We start from the raw sequence: 16,642 nt of genomic DNA, 5'->3' as shown, positions 1-16,642 counted from the left end.
GTCTGGTCAGATTTATAGAGGCCTGTCTGGTCAGATTTCTAGAGGCCTGTCTGGGCAGATATATAGAGGTCTGTCTGGTCAGGTATATAGAGGCCTGTCTGGTCAGATATATAGAGGACTGTCTGAAGTGTAGATGGACTGTACAAACAAGATACCTGTGTGTGTGTGTGTGTGTGTGTGTGTGTGTGTGTGTGTGTGTGTGTGTGTGTGTGTGTGTGAGAGAGAGAGAAACAGGAGAACTGCCTCCTCTATTCCAGCATCATTTCAACTTAAACATATAAACTTATTCAATTCAACAAGGCCCTACAGTATGCTTACTCTGATACACTGAAAACAAACATAAATATCCATTCAATGTTGCTCAATATCATGGGGCAGTCCATGGTGGGGATTTCTCTGTGTGCGTGTGTCCACACTCACAGCAGAGTTTATGTCTGAGTTAACCAAATACAGATGTCCTCTCTGCCCAATGATCTCAAAGTCTGCCTGTTTCCACCCCTTGCTTCGATTGGTTGAGGAGAAATCTGTGAGAATTTGAGGAGGAAATGCACCCCTCTCACACCACTTAGGATCGCAATTCCACTATTCTGCCTTCTGCTTTCCACCCATCTGTAACAATGGCTTCAGCCCATGACAGAGCTGTACTTCAGGCCATCTTTAACCCCACCAGCCCTCCAGGAGACGTCCCTGGGTTAAACCAAGAGGAGGAACTGACAGACGATGGTGAACACCTTTTTTTTTACAATGGATTTATCATGTGTGTTAGTAGTTATCATGCGTGTTAGTAGTTATCATGTGTGTTAGTAGTTATGTGTGTTAGTAGTTATGTGTATTAGTAGTTATCATGTGTATTAGTAGTTATCATGTGTGTTAGTAGTTATGTGTGTTAGTAGTTATGTGTGTTAGTAGTTATCATGTGTGTTAGTAGTTATCATGTGTATTAGTAGTTATGTGTGTTAGTAGTTATCATGTGTATTAGTAGTTATCATGTGTATTAGTAGTTATCATGTGTATTAGTAGTTATGTGTGTTAGTAGTTATCATGTGTATTAGTAGTTATGTGTGTTGGTAGTTATGTGTGTTAGTAGTTATCATGTGTGTTAATAGTTATCATGTGTGTTAATAGTTATCATGTGTGTTAATAGTTATCATGTGTGTTAGTAGTTATGTGTGTTGGTAGTTATCATGTGTATTAGTAGTTATGTATCATGTGTATTAGTAGTTATCATGTGTGTTAGTAGTTATCATGTGTATTAGTAGCTATGTGTGTTAGTAGTTATCATGTGTATTAGTAGTTATGTGTGTTATTAGTATCATGTGTGTTAGTAGTTAGTTATCATGTGTGTTAGTAGTTATGTGTGTTAGTAGTTATCATGTGTATTAGTAGTTATCATGTGTGTTAGTAGTTATGTGTGTTAGTAGTTATCATGTGTGTTAGTAGTTATCATGTGTGTTAGTAGTTATGTGTGTTAGTAGTTATGTGTATTAGTAGTTATCATGTGTATTAGTAGTTATCATGTGTGTTAGTAGTTATGTGTGTTAGTAGTTATGTGTATTAGTAGTTATCATGTGTATTAGTAGTTATGTGTGTTAGTAGTTATCACATGTATTAGTAGTTATCATGTGTGTTAGTAGTTATCATGTGTATTAGTAGTTATGTGTGTTAGTAGTTATCATGTGTATTAGTAGTTATCATGTGTGTTAGTAGGTATGTGTAGTAGTTATCATGTGTGTTAGTAGGTATCATGTGTGTTAGTAGTTATCATGTGTGTTAGTAGTTATCATGTGTATTAGTAGTTATCATGTGTGTTAGTAGTTATCATGTGTATTAGTAGTTATCATGTGTGTTAGTAGTTATCATGTGTGTTAGTAGTTATCATGTGTATTAGTAGTTATGTGTGTTAGTAGTTCTCATGTGTATTAGTAGTTATGTGTGTTATTAGTAGTTATGTGTGTTATTAGTTATCATGTGTGTTAGTAGTTATGTGTGTTAGTAGTTATCATGTGTATTAGTAGTTATCATGTGTGTTAGTAATTATCATGCGTGTTAGTAGTTATCATGTGTATTAGTAGTTATCATGTGTATTAGTAGTTATGTGTGTTAGTAGTTATCATGTGTGTTAATAGTTATCATGTGTATTAGTAGTTATGTGTGTTAGTAGTTATCATGTGTGTTAGTAGTTATCATGTGTATTAGTAGTTATGTGTTTTAGTAGTTATCATGCGTGTTAGTAATTATCATGCGTGTTAGTAGTTATCATGTGTATTAATAGTTATCATGTGTGTTAGTAGTTATGTGTGTTAGTAGTTATCATGCGTGTTAGTAGTTATCATGTGTATTAGTAGTTATGTGTGTTAGTAGTTATCATGTGTATTAGTAGTTATGTGTTTTAGTAGTTATCATGCGTGTTAGTAGTTATCATGCGTGTTAGTAGTTATCATGTGTATTAGTAGTTATGTGTGTTAGTAGTTATCATGTGTATTAGTAGTTATGTGTGTTAGTAGTTATCATGCGTGTTAGTAGTTATCATGTGTATTAGTAGTTATCATGTGTGTTAGTAGTTATGTGTGTTAGTAGTTATCATGTGTGTTAGTAGTTATCATGTGTGTTAGTAGTTATCATGCGTGTTAGTAGTTATCATGCGTGTTAGTAGTTATCATGTGTGTTAGTAGTTATCATGTGTATTAGTAGTTATGTGTGTTAGTAGTTATCATGTGTATTAGTAGTTATGTGTGTTAGTAGTTATCATGTGTATTAGTAGTTATGTGTGTTAGTAGTTATGTGTGTTAGTAGTTATGTGTGTTAGTAGTTATCATGTGTTGTGTTAGTAGTTATGTGTATTAGTAGTTATGTGTGTTAGTAGTTATCATGTGTATTAGTAGTTATGTGTGTTAGTAGTTATCATGTGTATTAGTAGTTATCATGTGTGTTAGTAGTTATCATGTGTATTAGTAGTTGTGTGTTAGTAGTTATCATGTGTATTAGTAGTTATGTGTGTTAGTAGTTATCATGTGTGTTAGTAGTTATCATGTGTGTTAGTAGTTATCATGTGTGTTAGTAGGTATGTGTAGTAGTTATCATGTGTGTTAGTAGGTATCATGTGTGTTAGTAGGTATCATGTGTATTAGTAGTTATCATGTGTGTTAGTAGTTATCATGTGTATTAGTAGTTATGTGTGTTAGTAGTTATCATGTGTATTAGTAGTTATGTGTGTTATTAGTAGTTATGTGTGTTATTAGTTATCATGTGTGTTAGTAGTTATGTGTGTTAGTAGTTATCATGTGTATTAGTAGTTATCATGTGTGTTAGTAGTTATCATGTGTGTTAGTAGTTATCATGTGTGTTAGTAGTTATCATGTGTGTTAGTAGTTATCATGTGTATTAATAGTTATCATGTGTGTTAGTAGTTATCATGCGTGTTAGTAGTTATCATGTGTATTAGTAGTTATGTGTGTTAGTAGTTATCATGTGTGTTAGTAGTTATCATGTGTGTTAGTAGTTATGTATATTAGTAGTTATCATGTGTATTAGTAGTTATGTGTGTTAGTAGTTATCATGCGTGTTAGTAGTTATCATGTGTATTAGTAGTTATCATGCGTGTTAGTAGTTATCATGTGTGTTAGTAGTTATCATGTGTGTTAGTAGTTATCATGTGTGTTAGTAGTTATCATGTGTATTAGTAGTTATGTGTGTTAGTAGTTATGTGTGTTAGTAGTTATCATGTGTGTTAGTAGTTATCATGTGTGTTAGTAGTTATCATGTGTGTTAGTAGTTATCATGTGTGTTAGTAGTTATCATGTGTGTTAGTAGTTATCATGTGTGTTAGTAGTTATCATGTGTATTAGTAGTTATGTGTGTTAGTAGTTATCATGTGTGTTAGTAGTTATCATGTGTGTTAGTAGTTATGTGTGTTAGTAGTTATCATGTGTGTTAGTAGTTATCATGTGTGTTAGTAGTTATCATGTGTATTAGTAGTTATGTGTGTTAGTAGTTATCATGCGTGTTAGTAGTTATCATGTGTATTAGTAGTTATCATGTGTGTTGGTAGTTATGTGTATTAGTAGTTATGTGTTTTAGTAGTTATGTGTATTAGTAGTTATGTGTGTTAGTAGTTATCATGTGTGTTAGTAGTTATGTGTGTTAGTAGTTATCATGTGTATTAGTAGTTATCATGTGTGTTAGTAGTTATCATGTGTGTTAGTAGTTATCATGTGTGTTAGTAGTTATGTGTGTTGGTAGTTATGTGTGTTAGTAGTTATCATGTGTGTTAGTAGTTATCATGTGTATTAGTAGTTATGTGTATTAGTAGTTATGTGTATTAGTAGTTATCATGTGTATTAGTAGTTATGTGTATTAGTAGTTATGTGTATTAGTAGTTATCATGTGTATTAGTAGTTATCATGTGTGTTAGTAGTTATCATGTGTATTAGTAGTTATGTATATTAGTAGTTATCATGTGTATTAGTAGTTATGTGTGTTAATAGTTATCATGTGTATTAGTAGTTATCATGTGTGTTAGTAGTTATCATGCGTGTTAGTAGTTATCATGTGTGTTAGTAGTTATCATGTGTGTTAGTAGTTATCATGTGTATTAGTAGTTATGTGTGTTAGTAGTTATCATGCGTGTTAGTAGTTATCATGTGTATTAATAGTTATCATGTGTGTTAGTAGTTATGTGTGTTAGTAGTTATCATGCGTGTTAGTAGTTATCATGCGTGTTAGTAGTTATCATGTGTATTAGTAGTTATGTGTGTTAGTAGTTATCATGCGTGTTAGTAGTTATCATGTGTGTTAGTAGTTATGTGTGTTAGTAGTTATCATGCGTGTTAGTAGTTATCATGTGTGTTAGTAGTTATCATGTGTATTAGTAGTTATGTGTGTTAGTAGTTATCATGCGTGTTAGTAATTATCATGCGTGTTAGTAGTTATCATGTGTGTTAGTAGTTATGTGTGTTAGTAGTTATGTGTGTTAGTAGTTATCATGTGTATTAGTAGTTATGTGTGTTAGTAGTTATCATGTGTGTTAGTAGTTATGTGTGTTAGTAGTTATCATGTGTGTTAGTAGTTATCATGCGTGTTAGTAGTTATCATGTGTGTTAGTAGTTATCATGTGTGTTAGTAGTTATCATGTGTGTTAGTAGTTATCATGTGTATTAGTAGTTATGTGTGTTAGTAGTTATCATGCGTGTTAGTAGTTATCATGTGTATTAATAGTTATCATGTGTGTTAGTAGTTATGTGTGTTAGTAGTTATCATGCGTGTTAGTAGTTATCATGTGTGTTAGTAGTTATCATGTGTGTTAGTAGTTATCATGTGTGTTAGTAGTTATCATGTAATAGTTATCATGTGTGTTAGTAGTTATCATGTGTATTAGTAGTTATGTGTGTTAGTAGTTATCATGTGTATTAGTAGTTATGTGTGTTATTAGTAGTTATGTGTGTTATTAGTTATCATGTGTGTTAGTAGTTATGTGTGTTAGTAGTTATCATGTGTATTAGTAGTTATCATGTGTGTTAGTAGTTATCATGTGTGTTAGTAGTTATCATGTGTATTAGTAGTTATCATGTGTGTTAGTAGTTATCATGTGTATTAGTAGTTATGTGTGTTAGTAGTTATCATGTGTATTAGTAGTTATGTGTGTTATTAGTAGTTATGTGTGTTATTAGTTATCATGTGTGTTAGTAGTTATGTGTGTTAGTAGTTATCATGTGTATTAGTAGTTATGTGTGTTAGTAGTTATCATGTGTGTTAATAGTTATCATGTGTATTAGTAGTTATGTGTGTTAGTAGTTATCATGTGTGTTAGTAGGTATGTGTAGTAGTTATCATGTGTGTTAGTAGGTATCATGTGTGTTAGTAGTTATAATGCGTGTCAGTAATGATCATGCGTGTTAGTAGTTATGTGTGTTAGTAGTTATCATGTGTATTAGTAGTTATCATGTGTATTAGTAGTTATCATGTGTATTAGTAGTTATGTGTGTTAGTAGTTATCATGTGTATTAGTAGTTATGTGTGTTGGTAGTTATGTGTGTTAGTAGTTATCATGTGTTGTTTGTAGTTATGTGTGTTAGTAGTTATCATGTGTGTTTGTAGTTATGTGTAGTAGCTATCATGTGTGTTAGTAGTTATCATGCGTGTTAGTAGTTATCATGTGTATTAGTAGTTATCATGTGTATTAGTAGTTATGTGTTAGTAGTTATGTGTTAGTAGTTATCATGTGTGTTAGTAGTTATCATGTGTGTTAGTAGTTATCTTGTGTATTAGTAGTTATCATGTGTGTTAGTAGTTATCATGTGTGTTAGTAGTTATCTTGTGTATTAGTAGTTATCATGTGTGTTAGTAGTCATGTGTGTTAGTAGTTATCATGTGTGTTAGTAGGTATGTGTATTAGTTTATCACGTGTGTTAGTAGTTATCATGTGTGTTAGTAGTTATCATGTGTGTTAGTAGTTATCATGTGTGTTAGTAGTTATCATGTGTGTTAGTAGTTATCATGTGTATTAGTAGTTATCATGTGTGTTTATCATGTAGTTATCATGTGTATTAGTAGTTATCATGTGTGTTAGTAGTTATCATGTGTATTAGTAGTTATCATGTGTGTTAGTAGTTATGTGTGTTAGTAGTTATGTGTGTTAGTAGTTATGTGTGTTAGTAGTTATCATGTGTATTAGTAGTTATCATGTGTGTTAGTAGTTATCATGTGTATTAGTAGTTATCATGTGTGTTAGTAGTTATGTGTGTTAGTAGTTATCATGTGTATTAGTAGTTATCATGTGTATTAGTAGTTATCATGTGTATTAGTAGTTATCATGTGTGTTAGTAGTTATCATGTGTGTTAGTAGTTATGTGTGTTAGTAGTTATCATGTGTGTTAGTAGTTATCATGTGTATTAGTAGTTATCATGTGTGTTAGTAGTTATCATGTGTGTTAGTAGTTATGTGTAGTAGTTATCATGTGTGTTAGTAGTTATCATGTGTGTTAGTAGTTATCATGTGTGTTAGTAGTTATCATGTGTGTTAGTAGTTATCATGTGTGTTAGTAGTTATCATGTGTGTTAGTAGTTATCATGTGTATTAGTAGTTATGTGTGTTAGTAGTTATCATGTGTGTTAGTAGTTATCATGTGTGTTAGTAGTTATCATGTGTGTTAGTAGTTATCATGTGTGTTAGTAGTTATGTGTGTTAGTAGTTATCATGTGTATTAGTAGTTATCATGTGTGTTAGTAGGTTTTTGGCTGTTGTGTGTGTTAGTAGTTATCATGTGTGTTGGTAGTTATCATGTGTGTTGGTGGGGGTTATTGTGTGTGTTAGTAGTTTTCATTTGTGTTAGTAGTTATCATGTGTGTGTTAGTAGTTATCATGTGTGTTGGTGGGGGTTATTGTGTGTGTTAGTAGTTTTCATTTGTGTTAGTAGTTATGTGTGTTAGTAGTTATCATGTGTATTAGTAGTTATCATGTGTGTTAGTAGGTTTTTGGCTGTTGTGTGTGGTTGTTGTGGTTGTTGTGTGTGTTAGTAGTTATCATGTGTGTTGGTGGGGGTTATTGTGTGTGTTAGTAGTTTTCATTTGTGTTAGTAGTTATCATGTGTGTGTTAGTAGTTATCGTGTGTGTTAGTAGTTATCGTGTGTGTTAGTAGTTATCATGTGTGTTGGTGGTTGTCGTGTGTTGGTGGTTGTCGTGTGTTGGTGGTTGTGTGTGTTGGTGGTTGTTGTGTGTGTTAGTAGTTATCATGTGTGTTGGTGGTTGTCGTGTGTGTTAGTAGTTATCATGTGTGTTGGTGGTTGTTGTGTGTGTTAGTAGTTATCATGTGTGTTGGTGGTTGTCGTGTGTGTTAGTAGTTATCATGTGTGTTGGTGGTTGTCGTGTGTTGGTGGTTGTTGTGTGTTGGGGTGATGTGCTGTTTCATGTTCATCATTTTGTAACATATGTGGTTTATTCTGACTCCAGAGCATTTATATTCCTCTTAAAGTCATTTCAAAACTGGATTATTCCTGTGTGTATGAATGTCTGGTGACACCACTGTTATTGTTGTCCAGTCTTCTATACCATAACACCTGTCATCTGTTTATCTGTCTCCTCCAGACAGTGGCTTTGAGGTTGGGCTGCTACTGCAGGTCAAAAAGCTGGAGATGGAGGGGGTTGCAGCAGCAGAGGCTGGGGATCTACCCACAGCTCTGGAACGGTTCAGCCAGGCCATAGACACACTGCCGCAGAGAGCCTCTGGCTACAACAACAGGGCCCAGACCAGACGACTCCAGGAGGACACAGAAGGTAGTAGGCTGCTGAGGCCACCTACACAGTGGCTTGGGAAAGTATTCACCACCTTGGCATATCTTCTATTTTGTTTTCTTACAACCTGGAATTAAATGGATTTTGGGGGGATTTGTATCATTTGATTTACTCAACACACTTTGAAGGTGCAATTTTTTTTATTGTGAAACAAACAAGAAATCAGACAAAAAACTTTCACCCCCTCAAAGTCAATGCTTTTTAGAGCCACCTTTTCTTTTGGGGTAAGCTTGACACATCTAGCCACCGCAATTTTTTCCCATTCTTCAAGGTAAAACTTCTCCAACTCCTTCAAGTTGGATGGGTTCCACTGGTATACAGCAATCTTTAAGTCATACCACAGATTCTCAATTGGATTGAGGTCTGGGCTTTGACTAGGCCATTCCAAGACATGTAAATGTTTCCCCTTAAACCACTCAAGTGTTGCTTTAGCAGTATGTTTAGGTTCATTGTCCTGCTGGAAGGTGAACCTCCGTTCCAATCTCAAATCTCTTTAACACTGAAACAGATTCCCTCAAGAATTTCCCTGTATTTAGTGCCATCCATCATTCCTTCAATTCTGATGAGTTTCAAAGTCCCTGCCGATGAAAAATATCCCCACAGCATGATGCTGCCACCACCATGCTCCACCTTGGGGGTGGTATTCCTGGGGTGATGAGAGGTGTTATGTTTGCGCCAGACATAGCATTTTCCTTGATGGCCAAAATAATACATTTTAGTCTCATCTGACCAGACCTTCTTCCATTTTTCTTTTTTTTTAACCTTTATTTAACTAGGCAAGTCAGTTAAGAACAAATTCTTATTTTCAATGACGGCCTAGGAACAGTGGGTTAACTGCCTTGTTCATATGTTTAGGTAGTCTCCCACATACCTTTTGGGGAACACCAAACATGTTTACTTATTTTCTTCTGGCCACTCTTCCGTAAAGCCCAGCTCTGTGGAGTGTATGGCTTAAAGTGGTCTTATGGACAAGACACTCCAATCTCCACAGTGGAGCTTTGCAGCTCCTTCAGGGTTATATTTGGTCTCTTTGTTGCCTCTCTGATTAATGCCCTCCTTGCCTGGTCTGTGAGATTTGGTGGGCGACCCTCTCTTGGCAGGTTTGTTGTGGTGCCATATTCTTTCAATTTTTTTATGGATTTAATGGTGCTCTGTGGGATGTTCAAAGTTTCTGATATTTTTTTATAACCCAATCCTGATCTGTACTTCTCCACAACTTTTCCCTGACCTGTTTGGAGAAGTCCTTGGTCTTCATGGTGGCGCTTCTGAAAGTCCCCAGAAAGGCCCAAGACTCTGGGGCCTTTCAGAAGAGGTGTATATATACTGAGATCATGTGACAGATCATATGACACTTAGATTGCAAACAGGTGGACTTTATTTAACTAATTATGTGACTTCTGAAGGTAATTGGTTGCACCAGATCTTATTTAGGGGCTTCAAGGGGTGAATGTATGTGCACGTACCACTTTCCGTTTTTATTTATTTTTTTAATTTGGACTATTTTGTGTATGTCCATTACATGAAATCCAAATAAAAATCTAATAATATTACAGGTTGTAATGCAACAAAAGAGGAAAAACGCCAAGGGGGTGAATACTTTTGCAAGGCACTGTAGAAGGGCCAGTCACCATACTTTCACTTTCATATCACCCACTATGCAGTTTTCCATTGTGGTTTACAATCTACATAATTTACAGTTCAGTACGTTATGAAATATGTCTCTGAAATCAACCACATGCGGTGACAGTGTTCTACCTAATATTAAATGTATGGGGATTTTTGTGATCATATCAACCACATTTTCATCTTAAAACCACGTCCTTGAAAGTAACCCTGTTAAAGTCTACATACAAACACTTGTTCTCGCCGTTGGCATCATCTGTGGGTTCTGTACTACTCCAGGAGCCCTAGAGGACCTGGAGCTTATCATTATGTGTGGGTTCTGTATTCCTCCAGGAGCCCTAGAGGACCTGGAGCTTATCATTATGTGTGGGTTCTGTATTCCTCCAGGAGCCCTAGAGGACCTGGAGCTTATCATTATGTGTGGGTTCTGTACTCCTCCAGGAGCCCTAGAGCACCTGGAGCTTATCATTATCTGTGGGTTCTGTACTCCTCCAGGAGCCCTAGAGGACCTGGAGCTTATCATTATCTGTGGGTTCTGTATTCCTCCAGGAGCCCTAGAGGACCTGGAGCTTATCATTATCTGTGGGTTCTGTATTCCTCCAGGAGCCCTAGAGGACCTGGAGCTTATCATTATGTGTGGGTTCTGTACTCCTCCAGGAGCCCTAGAGGACCTGGAGCTTATCATTATGTGTGGGTTCTGTATTCCTCCAGGAGCCCTAGAGGACCTGGAGCTTATCATTATGTGTGGGTTCTGTACTCCTCCAGGAGCCCTAGAGCACCTGGAGCTTATCATTATCTGTGGGTTCTGTATTCCTCCAGGAGCCCTAGAGGACCTGGAGCTTATCATTATGTGTGGGTTCTGTACTCCTCCAGGAGCCCTAGAGCACCTGGAGCTTATCATTATCTGTGGGTTCTGTATTCCTCTAGGAGCCCTAGAGGACCTGGAGCTTATAATTATCTGTGGGTTCTGTATTCCTCCAGGAGCCCTAGAGGACCTGGAGCTTATCATTATCTGTGGGTTCTGTATTCCTCCAGGAGCCCTAGAGGACCTGGAGCTTATCATTATCTGTGGGTTCTGTATTCCTCCAGGAGCCCTAGAGGACCTGGAGCGTGCCATCGCTCTGAGTGGGGGTGTAGGGCGTACAGCGTGTCAGGCTCTGGTCCAGAGAGGCCTGCTACTGAGGCTGGCCTGCCAGGATGATAAGGCCCGGGAGGACTTCGAGAGGGCAGCCGTCCTGGGCAGTGAGTTCGCCCGGCAACAGGTAGTGGTTCTGAATCCGTACGCTGCCCTCTGCAACCGCATGCTGACGGAGGTCATCAACAAGCTTCGCAACCCGGAGGTGTCAGAGACACAGTAGTCAAAGGACAAGACTTACCACCCCAACACTGGCAAACCAAATACATGTGTATCACTTGTGCATGCATTAAATGTTGTCTTGAGAAATTAATTAATAAACGTTTACGTTTTATTGAAGGTGAAAGATTTTATTGAGTTATCCTGAGTCATTCTGTGGAATTCATTCAATCAAATGTATTTCTATAGCCCTGTTTACGTTAGCAGATGTCACAAAGTGCTATACAGAAACCCAGCCTAGAACCCAAAACAGCAAGCAACACACATGTAGAGGCACAGTGGCTAGGAAAAACTCCATAGAAAGACAGAAACCTAGGAAGAAACCTAGAGAGGAACCAGATTCTGAGGGGTGGCCAGTCCTCTTCTGGCTGTGCTGGGTGGAGATTATAAGAGTACATGGCCATTAAGGCCAGATTGTTCTTCAAGATGTTCAAACGTTCATAGATGACCAGCAGGATCAAACAATAATCACAGTGGTTGTAGAGGGTGCACCAGGTCAGTACCCCAGGAGTAAATGTCAGTTGGCTTTTCATAGCCGAGCATTCAGAGGTCGACACAGCAGGTGCGGTGGAGAGAGAGAGAGAGAGAGAGGGAGAGGCAAAACCTGTTGAGTGTGTTTGTTGCAGTAATAGTGACTGTTAGGCACCTATGGTATTGTAGACTGACCTCTGGAGAGGTTTAAAATGCTTTCCAGATAAACAAATCATGTTATCTCCAACTGGCCCGGCTGTGAAGGGAAAGGGAACGGAAAGTGCATCGCATTGTTATCCCTCATGTGATCACCATGTGGTCCACTAAGTGTCTGGAATGGAAGGGCAGATGCTTGGCGAATCCGTGGCTAGCTCTGTGGCTGGCGGCGTGGCAGGCTCCATGGCAGGTTCTGCGGCTGGCTCTGTGGCAGGCTCCATGGCTGGCTCCGTGGCAGGCTTTACGTAGACACATTTCTGAGAGCTCATGCACTTTATAAAAATATAAAACATAACACACATCATGACAAGAGAGACACCACAACACTACATAAAGAGATACCTAAGACAACAACATGGCATGGCAACAACACATGACAACACAGCATGGTAGCAACACCAACATGACAACAACGTGGTAGCAACAGAACATGGTACAAACATTATTGCGCACCGACAAAAACACAAGGGGAAAGAAGGTAGAAACAACAGTACACCACGCGAAGCAGCCACAATTGTCAGTAAGAGTATCCATGATTGAGACTGAATAAAGAGATGGAGATAAAACTGTGAAGTTTGAGTGTTTTTTACAGCTCGTTCCAGTCGCTAGCTGCAGGGAATTGAAAAGAGGAGCGACCCAGGGATATGTGTACTTTGGAGAGCATATCGGGGTGTATACAGAGGTATCAGACACCTTATAAACAGGCTTAAATCTGGTTTCAAATTCTTGAAGAATTTCTCAAAACAAAGTTGTTCCTGTCTGTTTGTTTGGGCACTTTGCTTTGGAGAAAAGCAAAGCTGGAGGAGAGGAATTTGTTACAGATTTGACTTCCATATTTAGCCACAGGGAGGCAACAGTGTACAATTTATCAGGGAAACCCAGTTGCCAGTATGTTGATGCCCTTGCATTTGCAGCCCAGTAATAATGCTTAAAGGTGGGTAGGGCTAAGCTGACACTTTCCTTGAGATTTCTTCCCAGGTGGGAAAACTTTCATTGCCTGGATTAATTCCTCTGTTGAGATAACTGAGTTGTCATCAAGTTTTGGCAGGCTGATGGAATCAAAGAAGGCTGAAATATCAGAACTATAAGCCAGGCTGATATAATCAAAGGAGGCTGATACATCAGAACTAGAAGCCTGGGTGATGGAATCAAAGGAGGCTGATACATCAGAACTAGAAGCCAGGCTGATAGAATCAAAGGAGGCTCATACATCAGAACTAGAAGCCAGGCTGATGGAATCAAAGGAGGCTGATACATCAGAACTAGAAGCCAGGCTGATAGAATCAAAGGAGGCTGATACATCAGAACTAGAAGCCAGGCTGATAGAATCAAAGGAGGCTGATACATCAGAACTAGAAGCCAGGCTGATAGAATCAAAGGAGGCTGATACATCAGAACTAGAAGCCAGGCTGATGGAACAATCAAAGAAGGCTGATACATCAGAACTAGAAGCCAGGCTGATGGAATCAAAGGAGGCTGATAAATCAGAACTATAAGCCAGGCTGATATAATCAAAGGAGGCTGATACATCAGAACTAGAAGCCAGGCTGATAGAATCAAAGGAGGCTGATACATCAGAACTAGAAGCCAGGCTGATAGAATCAAAGGAGGCTGATACATCAGAACTAGAAGCCAGGCTGAAAGAATCAAAGGAGGCTGATACATCAGAACTAGAAGTCAGGCTGATGGAACAATCAAAGAAGGCTGATACATCAGAACTAGAAGCCAGGCTGATGGAATAATCAAAGAAGGCTGATACATCAGAATGTTGTATCCAGATGTCCACTACATTCTTGTGGGATGTTGCAGTCTCCAGATGTCCATAAGATTCGTGTGGGATGTTGCAGTCTCCAGATGTCCATAAGATTCCTGTGGGATGTTGCAGTCTCCAGATATCCTCTAGATTCTTGTGGGATGTTGCAGTCTCCAGATGTCCTCTAGATTCCTGTGGGATGTTGCAGTCTCCAGATGTCCACTGGATTCCTGTGGGATGTTGCAGTCTCCAGATGTCCTCTAGATTCCTGTGGGATGTTGCAGTCTCCAGATGTCCACTAGATTCCTGTGGGATTTTGCAGTCTCCCGATGTCCTCTAGATTCCTGTGGGATGTTGCAGTTTCCAGATGTCCTCTAGATTCCTGTGGGATGTTGCAGTCTCCAGATGTCCTCTAGATTCCTGTGGGATGTTGCAGTCTCCAGATGTCCTCTAGATTCCTGTGGGATGTTGCAGTCTCCAGATGTCCTCTAGATTCCTGTGGGATGTTGCAGTCTCCAGATGTCCTCTAGATTCCTGTGAGATGTTGCAGTCTCCAGATGTCCTCTAGATTAATGTGGGATGTTGCAGTCTCCAGATGTCCACGTGATTCCTGGATTTGATTAGATTATTCAGAACCTGGACAGAGGTGATATTTGGTGGAGTTTGTTTAGACAGTCTGCCAAGATACGGATCAAGATAACAATTAAAACCGCCTTCGATTATTAGATCAGTTGTACTAAGATCTGTGAGTAAGTCAAAAACATTACGAAAGAAATGTGGGTCGTCACTGGGGCATAGACGTTCAATAGGGTGACAGGGAAAGAGTTAATGTTCCCTGATACTATGATGTACCTTGTGGGTCCTGTAGACAAGGACGAAAGCTGAAAACAATGTTTTTTACAAAAGACAATAACAATACCACTTGCCTTGGAGGAGATTCATCAATTTGAGAAATGCAGTTGGGTTATGTGAGCACCATGTGATTTCAAGTGCTTAAATAGAATACCTCTTTTACGCGAGTGCCAGAAACATGCACAATCCACAAGACTAATGTGACACCTTATACATCTGACTGATTCCCAAGATCGTTTCCTGACATTTATATGCAAGAGCATTTCAAATAAAACATCTTAAACATGCACGTATTAATTCAAATAGAACTTGTCTGGCAGCAGAAAACAACAACCGAACACAGGAAAAGACCCCCAGAGAAACCTGCCCTCCCTCCCTCCCTCCCTCCCCACTGTTCCCCAGAGAAACCTGCCCTCCCCACTGTTTCCCCAGAGAAACCTGCCCTCCCCACTGTTCCCCCAGAGAAACCTGCCCTCCCCACTGTTCCCCCAGAGAAACCTGCCCTCCCCATTACTTCCCCAGAGAAACCTGCCCTCCCCACTGTTCCCCCAGAGAAACCTGCCCTCCCCACTGTTCCCCCAGGGAAACCTGCCCTCCCCACTGTTCCCCAGAGAAACCTGCCCTCCCCATTGTTCCCCCAGAGAAACCTGCCCTCCCCACTGCTCCCCCAGAGAAACCTGCCCTCCCCACTGTTCCCCCAGAGAAACCTGCCCTCCCCATTGTTCCCCCAGAGAAACCTGCCCTCCCCACTGCTCCCCCAGAGAAACCTGCCCTCCCCATTGTTCCCCCAGAGAAACCTGCCCTCCCCACTGTTCCCCCAGAGAAACCTGCCCTCCCTCCCTCCCTCCCCACTGTTCCCCCAGAGAAACCTGCCCTCCCTCCCTCCCCACTGTTCCCCCAGAGAAACCTGTTCTCCCCACTGTTCCCCCAGAGAAACCTGCCCTCCCCGCTGCTCCCCCAGAGAAACCTGCTCTCCCCACTACTCCGCCAGAGAAACCTGCCCTCCCCACTGTTTCCCCAGAGAAACCTGCCCTCCCCACTGTTTCCCCAGAGAAACCTGCTCTCCCCACTACTTCCCCAGAGAAACCTGCCCTCCCCACTGTTTCCCCAGAGAAACCTGCTCTCCCCACTGTTCCCCCAGAGAAACCTGCCCTCCCCACTGTTTCCCCAGAGAAACCTGCCCTCCCCACTGTTCCCCCAGAGAAACCTGCCCTCCCCACTGTTCCCCCAGAGAGACCTGCCCTCCCCACTGTTTCCCCAGAGAAACCTGCCCTCCCCACTGTTTCCAGAGAAACCTGCCCTCCCCACTGTTTCCCCAGAGAAACCTGCCCTCCCCACTGTTTCCCCAGAGAAACCTGCTCTCCCCACTGTTCCCCAGAGAAACCTGCTCTCCCCACTGTTTCCCCAGAGAAACCTGCCTCCCACTGTTTCCCTAGAGAAACCTGCCCTCCCCACTGTTTCCCCAGAGAAACCTGTCCTCCCCACTGTTCCCCCAGAGAAACCTGCTCTCCCCACTGTTTCCCCAGAGAAACCTGCCCTCCCCACTGTTTCCCTAGAGAAACCTGCCCTCCCCACTGTTTCCCCAGAGAAACCTGTCCTCCCCACTGTTTCCCCAGAGAAACCTGCCCTCCCCACTGTTTCCCCAGAGAAACCTGCCCTCCCCACTGTTTCCCCAGAGAAACCTGTCCTCCCCACTGTTCCCCCAGAGAAACCTGCTCTCCCCACTGTTCCCCAGAGAAACCTGCCCTCCCCACTGCTTCCCCAGAGAGAAACCTGCCCTCCCCACTGTTCCCCCAGAGAAACCTGCCCTCCCTCCCTCCCAACTGTTTCCCCAGAGAAACCTGCCCTCCCTCCCTCCCCCCCACTGTTTCCCCAGAGAAACCTGCCCTCCCTCCCTCCCCAATGTTTCCCCAGAGAAACGTGCCCTCCCCACTGTTCCCCCAGAGAAACCTGCCCTCCCCACTGTTTCCCCAGAGAAACCTGTCCTCCCCACTGTTCCCCCAGAGAAACCTGCCCTCCCCACTGTTTCCCCAGAGAAACCTGCCCTCCCCACTGTTTCCCCCAGAGAAACCTGCCTCCCTCCCCC

At 40.5% G+C, this 16,642-nt stretch overlaps 1 protein-coding gene across 1 annotated transcript; it reads left to right on the top strand.

The window, feature by feature from the left end:
* The first annotated feature begins 542 nt into the window (after positions 1-542).
* Positions 543-11,384, top strand: ttc36 (tetratricopeptide repeat domain 36). The gene is made up of 3 exons (XM_042296550.1): positions 543-723; positions 8,081-8,269; positions 11,000-11,384. The coding sequence occupies exons 1-3, from the start codon at positions 618-620 to the stop codon at positions 11,266-11,268; spliced, it is 564 nt and encodes a 187-aa protein (XP_042152484.1). The 5' UTR covers positions 543-617; the 3' UTR covers positions 11,269-11,384.
* The last annotated feature ends 5,258 nt before the right edge of the window (positions 11,385-16,642 follow it).

This window comes from Oncorhynchus tshawytscha, linkage group LG13 (genome assembly GCF_018296145.1).
Source record: "Oncorhynchus tshawytscha isolate Ot180627B linkage group LG13, Otsh_v2.0, whole genome shotgun sequence".
In the NCBI taxonomy this organism is placed as follows: domain Eukaryota; kingdom Metazoa; phylum Chordata; class Actinopteri; order Salmoniformes; family Salmonidae; genus Oncorhynchus; species Oncorhynchus tshawytscha.
Note: the sequence above shows the minus strand (reverse complement) of the source record. Positions and strands in the feature narration are given on the sequence as shown.